Raw genomic sequence first — 8,758 nt, 5'->3', positions numbered from 1 at the left:
CCGTACCAAGCACAGCTGCCGTGCAGTCTCCTACCCACCTGCCCATCGTGCAGTCCTGGATTTATAAATAGGCCGTATAGGCCGCGGCCTAGGGACGGCAGCGTCCTAGGGGCGGCAGATTTGAAATCTTATTAGCAAAATCATCTATAATATCATCATAGCTTAAAACTATGATGATATTATAGATGATTTTGCTATTAAAAAGGCCCGTAAAAAATTGTATATCTTGTTTCTTTTTACGCTCTCTTTCTTAATGACTAATTATATATATTAATTAATATAATAATATAGTAACAGCGACTTGACGACGACGTAAGTGGTCTTACCATCAATATAGTACTTTTCTACCCTCAATTTTTGCTTTTTGTGACGATATCGTATGAGGTGTTAAACTATTGTGTATTACCGACACGCTCGGCTATAAATAATGTAATACTTATAGCTATTTAAAAGTGTATTCTTTCTAATGTATTTCTCCTATAAGTGAATTGTGTAAATTATCATGAGAATAAATAGAGCGAACAAAATTATAAAGTTTAACTTACGGATTAAAATTTAGATTAAAGAGTGATTTTCACAAGTTGTTTCAAAATTTTAACCTTTTGATCAATGTCTACCAGATGTTTCTACTGAAGATTAGTAACTGGAAAATACAATTACTAAATTATATTCTAATAACCTATTTTATTTTGTTGCAGATATTAAAGTGAACGTTATCAACCCATCCTGGGTGGGTGTAAGAAAATGTAAGTTTTTTCCTGTTTGAAGTAATAATTCTTTTGACGCGGTAGGTAAAGACGATGAGAGTAAATTTTACGATGTGCGCGCACACGGTTCCAAAAAACCGACACCCTGAAGTAAAGTAGTAAAGCTAGTCTACGAAGAAGTTAGAAACGTAAAGTTAGCCTGTCAATGAAGTATAACTTCTTACATGCGTACATAAGTTTTTTTGTTTGTTTTGTAACAATTTAATTATACCTATAACTATTTTTTTTTGCAGATAAACAATGTCGCTGTGGTCAAGAGCACAGAAGTTACCGCCTGAGAGCCTTCAGAAGGTAAGCTTTATGAAAGACTTGCTAAAAGAAAGTTCTTGCAAAGTAGGTGCTTGTCACGTGCTCCCATTTAAAATCTAAGTGAGACCTGAGTGACCTGACGAGTACTTGTTTAGTTATCTCTACTAATGCGAGTTTAGTTTACTATTTTGTACTACCCACGTTAATGAACAATATTTATATTTTTATTTAAATGTTAATTGAAGTCGAAGTAGTAACTTTTTTTAATAACAAAAAACTATGTATATTGAAATAATTGTGTTTGCTCGCAAACGAAAAAAAAACCGATTTCAATTACATCGACAGGTAATACAACGTAGATCGACGAAAAAATAGTCAAGTAACTACGCGTTATCAAAGATTACTCAAAAAGTTGTTTTCAGATCTTAATAAAATTTATATGTGACCACATGACAAACATCAGCTTTCGATTAAATTAAAAATTATTAAAATCGGTACACCCAGTAAAAAGTTATTGCGGATTTTCAAGAGTTTCCCTCGATTTCTCTGGGATCCCATCATCAGATCCTGGTTTCCTTAACATAGTACTAAACTAGGGATATCTCCTTTCTAACGAAAAAAAAAATTATCAAAATTGGTACATCCAGTAGAAAGTTATGCGGTATAATACAACATAGGTCGACGAAAAAAGTGTCAAGTAAAAACGCATTATTAGATATAACTCGAAAAGTTGTTGTTAGATCTCAAATAAATTTAAATGGGACCAATTGACACACACCACCTTTCGATTAAAAAAAATTCTTCGAAATCGGTCCACACAGTCAAAAGTTCTGATGTAACATACATAAAATAATTGTGTTTGCTCGCAAACGAAAAAAAAACCGACTTCAATTACATCGACAAGTAATACAACGTAGATCGACGAAAAATTGTCAAGCAACTACGCGTTATTAAAGATTACTCAAAAAGTTCTTATCAGATCTCGATGATATTTATATGTGACCACATGATAAACATCAGCTTTCGATTAAATTAAAAATTATCAAAATCGGTACACCCAGTAAAAAGTTATTACGGATTTTCGAGAGTTTCCCTCGATTCCTCTGGGATCCCATCATCAGATCCTAGTTTCCTTATCACAGTACTAAACTAGGGATATCCCCTTTCCAACAAAAAAAGAATTATCAAAATCGGTACATCCAGTAGAAAGTTATGCGGTATAATACAACGTAGGTCGACGAAAAAAGCGTCAAGTAAAAACACATTATTAGATATAACTCGAAAAGTAGTTGTTAGATCTCAAATAAATTTAAATGGGACCAATTGGCACACACCACCTTTCGATTAAAACAAAATTTGTCGAAATCGGTCCACACGGGCAAAAGTTCTGATGTAACATACATAAAAAAAAAAAAAAAAAAAAAAAAAATACAGTCGAATTGAGAACCTCCTCCTTTTTTGGAAGTCGGTTAAAAAATACAGTCGAATTGAGAACCCCCTCCTTTTTTGAAAGTCGGTTAAAAAGGGATTTAATTAATTAGTTAATGCGCTTTATCACATTTCCAATAAAAATCACATGAATATTATAGTTACTCTATTAATGTTATTTAACAGGTGCGCGCTGTTTACGGGGAACATTTCCCCATCGAGGTTCGCCATTGCCTTGCGAGCTGGATCGAATCCAGAATATGGTGAGTGCTACATCATAACATTTCATGTACATAGGTGATTGCAAATTATATCTTATGGATTTATAACAAAATATCACACCCGGCCAAATTAGTACCATCTATACCTCTCGAATACTATGTACCATATAGTATTCGAGAATTGATCAATTTTTAACCGACTTCCAAAAAAGGAGAAGGTTCTCAATTCGACTGTATTTTTTTTTAATGTATGTTACATCAGAACTTTTGACCGTGTGGACCGATTTCGACAATTTTTTTTAATCGAAAGGTGGTGTGTGTCAATTGGTCCCATTTAAATTTATTTGAGATCTAACAACTACTTTTCGAGCTATATCTAATAATGCGTTTTTACTTGACGCTTTTTTCGTCGACTTACGTTGTATTATACCGAATAACTTTCTACTGGATGTACCGATTTTGATAATTCTTTTTTTTTGAAAAAGGGGATGTCCTTAATTTAGTACCATGATAAGGAAACCAGGATCTGATGATGGGATCCCAGAGAAATCGAGGGAAACTCTTGAAAATCCGCAATAACTTTTTACTGGGTGTACCGATTTTAATAATTTTTAATTTAATCGAAAGCTGATGTTTGTCATGTGGTCACATGTAAATTTTATTGAGATCTGATAACTACTTTTTGAGTAATCTTTGATAACGCGCAGTTACTTGACTATTTTTTCGTCGATCTACGTTATATTACTCGTCGATGTAATTGAAGTCGTTTTTTTTTCATTTGCGAGCAAACACAATTATTTTTAAATTGTGTTGCTTCTATACTATCCGAAGGAATTTCGTTCCTACCTGGTGTCCCATGTTTTTTTATACGACAGTCGGCAAACAAGCGTTCGGCTACCTGATGGTAAGTGGTTACGGTGGCCTACATATAAAGTGACCAGAGCTCATAGCGAGCGTCAGGGGTAGGGTAGGCAACGCGCTTGCGATGCTACCATCAGGTGAGCCGTACGTTTATTTGCTGATCTAGTTGTATAAAAAATAAACTAAGAAGAGCGGTAGGTATCAGCGAGTTATGTTCCTTTCTTCTTTTCCAGGACTCCAGAGCCAGAGGAGCAACAGCAATGCTTCGTTGAGGAACTGGTCCAAGAGATCACTACCCATGCAGAGCTGATGGTGTCCCCAGACATGTTCGTAACGAAGATGAAGCTTCTAGAAGCCGCTAAGCAATTCCGCATGCAATATAGGTAAGTACCTACATCTAGGTAAGTTTTTCATTTATGATTCGTAACATGTTGATTTATTAATGATAATACTCTCATTTGCACATCATAAGACTAGGGTCGAAGCCATTAGAACAGGAGGAAACCCAATAGAAAACTAGGAAAATATAACAAAAAAAATAAAAAATTTTTTTAGGTAATTTGATGTCTGGAAGTAAGAAGGGGTGAGATTAAAAGGTTGAAAACGAAATAACAAATAGGTAGAAAAAGGTCTACAAGTTATGTATTTGCACTTTTTAGGATTCTGTACCTCAAAAGGAAAAAACCGAACCCTTATAGGATCACTTTGTTGTCCGTCTGTCTGCCAAGATCCTTTTTCTCAAGAAGGCATGGAGGTATCAAGCTGAAATTCATATCAAATACTCAAGTCTACTGCTCCAATCCCAAGACTGTCTAAAAATCAAAGTTCTAAGCCAACACAATCAAAAGATACAGCCGTTTATGATGCAAATTTTGACTTGAATTTGATTTGAATCAAAACCTACAAAAGCTACTTCCCGTGAACTCAGAATCTTGAAATTTGGTACAAAGTAACAGCTTATAGCACAGATAAAGGAAAAATTGCGAAATGCATAAATAATTAGTTACATCATATAATAAAAATATTTTTAATAACTTTTGTGCGGAACCCTCAACGCGCGAGTCCGACTCGCACTTGGCCGGTTTATTTTTAACATAACCTCAAAATACAAAAAAATTAAAAAAAATCTGTACTTTTGTGTTTTATGTTCTAAATACACTGTAATTTTTTTAATCATAATGTTTATTTTTTCACCTTATTTTTATTTAATACTAGCTGCTGCCCGCGACGTCGTCTGTGTGAACGCTATATAGCATCAAAAATACCTACGATTATACCTTTTAAAATAACATTCAATTACCCGTTTCTTCTTTACATTTCATATCGACAGAAAAATGTTATAGATGGCGCTGCTTTAAAATTGTCTTGTCTACTTATATCGATTTAATTATATTTATCGGCTTAGTTACTTATATTGCGTGATTTTTATACTCTGAAGCTAGCTTATATAGCATGGTTATTAACATAATAAAAACAACATTAAAATATGCGTCGTTAGATTACACGTTGTTACAGAATGCGTTGAGGAAATAAAGGTTCACTGCTCGTTCCCGGTAGGTGATAGCAAGATAATATGTAGCCTATATGTTGACCCGACTTCTTAATAGTATTCGTGCTAAATTTGAAGTAATTCCATCTGGTACTTTTTGAGTTTATCCCGGACATACATACAGACAAACAGACAAACAGACAAAAATTCTAAAAACTATATTTTTGACTTCGGTATCGATTGTAGATTACACCCCAAGTATTCTTTAAAAAAAAAAATTCAATGTACAGTTTTGACTTTCCTACCATTTTATTATATGTAAGAAATCAAAAAAGCATCGTAACTTTCAATTAGAAACTTTCACGTCAATATCTACTTTTACAAAAACAAATCGTTGCGCGTTTTTTTTGTTGAAATCTCTACTTTCTGCTGACAAAAAAATTTTCATTGTTACATTTTAATTTTGTGTGTCAGCTCCGACGCACACCTAGTGTTTACTCCTTCAGATCGATTGTCTAAATAGGCACAAAAAAGGCTTATTAGTCTAAGAAAAGGATCCACAAAAAAATTATAATTTCAGTGATTCCTTTTAACTAAATATTTCCTGGTGATAGTTTATGCTACTATGAATGAAAATTAATGTCAGCTGGCACCGAGATCGTGGAAACTTTTTCAGCTGCTTGCTACCTTAAAAGATAGAAAAAAAGTTTTTTTAGTCATTTCCTCCCACTTTAAGCCATTATGTCCGTGTTTGTGTCTGGTGTTTCTAGAGACTCAATCGATTAAGCTCGAAAACCTTTAAAGTAGTTTGCCAGTATTGTGTTTGTAAGTTTAATTTTAAATGTTTTAAAACTACCCTCAAATAAGTTTTTATATAATTTTAAAGGCTGGTTTCTCCGATTGTGGAAGTTTGTCCTGCACATAAGTTACAAATAAACTAACGGTAGGATTTAAATTTATAATTTCAAATAGAAATATCTCATAAATATAGTGGAATTCGATGGTAAAAACGAATTATGTATCATAAACTTATCTGATGGACACTGTTTTACAGGCCCTTATGTTTCACAGGTTGTGGATAACGCTATTTGACGGATGATGGTATCCGACAGTTAAAGTTTTTGATTACATGTTTTTTTTACCATAATTGTGAGGTATTTTTGTTCGCATATATTAATCAACAACAAGTGTTCCAGTGTAGTGGTGCCATTACTCACTTAAAAAACCGACGGCCTGCGGGTGTGATCCCGCTCGGGATTAATATTTGTATTTGTAGAAATATTTATTTCCGGCAAACAGGCCTTTAGTGTCAAATCCACGGTCAAATTAACGTTAGTGTAACTTTAAACGTGTTCTTGTGTTCAGCCACGCTCCGAACGAGCTATACACCTACATGCGGCGTTGCTTGGCCCTCGAGACGGAGGTCATCCAGAACGCGATGGGGACGTCGTATATACAGCCACAGACGGAACGGAAATATAGCGAGGTTTGTATATCTATATTCCCTACTTATGTTATAATCGAAAGTCTGCGAGGCCTTTTTATATAGGACTAGGGTGGCAAAAGCTTGATTCCTATATGACGGTAAAAGGTTAGTATTTAATACAGACTATGAAGACTAATCGATAGTTTCTTTATAAATGTCAGTTATTTAGCTTATTTAATGTTTTTTTTTAATTATTGGAAACGATTTGTTTATGGTCATTGTACTGTTTGATTCCTAAATAAAATAAAATAAAATTAACTGCAATAAGAGGCATTGAATTTTGAAAGCACGTTGTCGACCCTACCTCCTTTCCTAGGTCTAGTTACCTTTCTCACCACAGGAAAAAAACACTATTTGAGAGTATTATTTAGATCTTAAAGAATGGATGAATGTATGTTTGTTACCGTTTCACGCGAAGACTAATGAAGGGATTGTAATGAAACTAATAGATGAACTTTTATCCAGATATTTCCACGGGATCGGAAATTACGTTAGTGAAACCGCAAAGCACAGCTAGTATAAAAAGAAATCTACTAACACACACTTACGGACATCTTAATGTTTTTAAGTTGCAGAATGAAAAATGAAGAAAATTGTTGTTGTTGTGTAGATGTAGATAAATATAAAAAAAAAAATGCAAAACAGTCAGCAGTTGTTTAGAACACTGAGTCTAATTGCCAATCTTAGGAATAGAAGACTGTGTGTGTATGTTAGCTTTTGTTTATTTATATCGATTTAAAACCATTTCACCATTCGGTGTCTCGGCGCTTGAAGTCGTCAAGAAGCCGGCGGTCGCGGACTCGATTTTCATTCGAGGCAGATTATATTGGCTTAAATATTTGTTTCAGGTCTCGTTACCTATATATTCTTAAATATCTCCCCACTGTGCCTCGGAGAGTACATAAAGCTGTCGGTCCTGGTTGTTGTCTTAAATACCGGATAGCGATCGTAACTCTAAGCCGGGATTATATCAACCAAACTGCAGTGGAGCAGCGTGGTGGATTAAGTTCCAACACTTCTCCTACATGAATAATTGTGTTTGCTCGCAAACAAAAAAAAACCGACTTCAATTACATCGACAAGTAATACAACGTAGATCGACGAAAAAATAGTCAAGTAACTACGCGTTATCAAAGATTAATCAAGAATTGTGTTTGCTCGCAAACGAAAAAAAAAACCGACTTCAATTACATCGACGAGTAAGTAATACAACGTGGATCGACGAAAAAATAGTCAAGTAACTACGCGTTATCAAAGATTACTCAAAAAGTAGTTATCAGATCTCAATAAAATTTATATGTGACCACATGACAAACATCAGCTTTCGATTAAATTAAAAATTATTAAAATCGTTACACCCAGTAAAAAGTTATTGCGGATTTTCAAGAGTTTACCTCGATTTCTCTGGGATCCCATCATCAGATCCTGGTTTTCTTATCATGGTACTAAACTAGGGATGTCTCTTTTCCAACAAAAAAAGAATTATCAAAATCGGTACATTCAGTAGAAAGTTATGCGGTATAATACAACGTAGGTCGACGAAAAAAGCGTCAAGTAAAAACGAATTATTAGATATAACTCGAAAAGCAGTTGTTAGATCTCAAATAAATTTAAGTGGGACCAATTGAAACACACCACCTTTCGATTAAAAAAAATTGTCTAAATCGGTCCACTCGGTCAAAAGTTCTGATGTAACATACATTAAATAATTGTGTTTGCTCGCAAACGAAAAAAAAACCGACTTCAATTACATCGACAAGTAATACAACGTAGATCGACGAAAAAATAGTCAAGCACTACGCGTTATCAAAGATTACTCAAAAAGTAGTTATCAGATCTCAATAAAATTTATATGACGTGACCACATCATAAACATCAGCTTTCGATTAAATTAAAAATTATCAAAATCGGTAAACCCAGTAAAAAGTTATTGCGGATTTTCGAGAGTTTCCCTCGATTTCTCTGGGATTCCATCATCAGATCCTGGTTTCCTTATCACGGTACCAAAATAGAAATATCCCCTTTCCAACGAAAAAAGAATTATCAAAATCGGTACATCCAGTAGAAAGTTATGCGGTATAATACAATGTAGGTCGACGAAAAAAGCGTCAAGTAAAAACGCATTATTGGATATAACTCGAAAAGTAGTTGTTAGATCTCAAATAAATTTAAATGGGACCAATTGGCACACACAACCTTTCGATTAAAACAAAATTTGTCGAAACCGGTCTACCTGATCAAAAGTTCTGATGTAACA

At 34.2% G+C, this 8,758-nt stretch overlaps 1 protein-coding gene across 1 annotated transcript in view; it reads left to right on the top strand.

The window, feature by feature from the left end:
• The first annotated feature begins 1,007 nt into the window (after positions 1–1,007).
• LOC123666162 (signal transducer and activator of transcription 5B-like) overlaps positions 1,008–8,758 on the top strand; it is a 46,041-nt gene continuing 38,290 nt past the window's right edge. The window contains exons 1-4 of the mRNA XM_045600367.1: positions 1,008–1,058; positions 2,631–2,707; positions 3,760–3,909; positions 6,381–6,501. Coding sequence (XP_045456323.1) covers positions 1,008–1,058; positions 2,631–2,707; positions 3,760–3,909; positions 6,381–6,501 — 399 coding nt within the window. The remainder of the gene's footprint in view (positions 1,059–2,630; positions 2,708–3,759; positions 3,910–6,380; positions 6,502–8,758) is intronic.

The sequence above is a fragment of the Melitaea cinxia genome, chromosome 25, assembly GCF_905220565.1.
Source record: "Melitaea cinxia chromosome 25, ilMelCinx1.1, whole genome shotgun sequence".
NCBI classification, from domain to species: domain Eukaryota; kingdom Metazoa; phylum Arthropoda; class Insecta; order Lepidoptera; family Nymphalidae; genus Melitaea; species Melitaea cinxia.
This window is presented reverse-complemented; position numbering and strand designations above follow the sequence as displayed.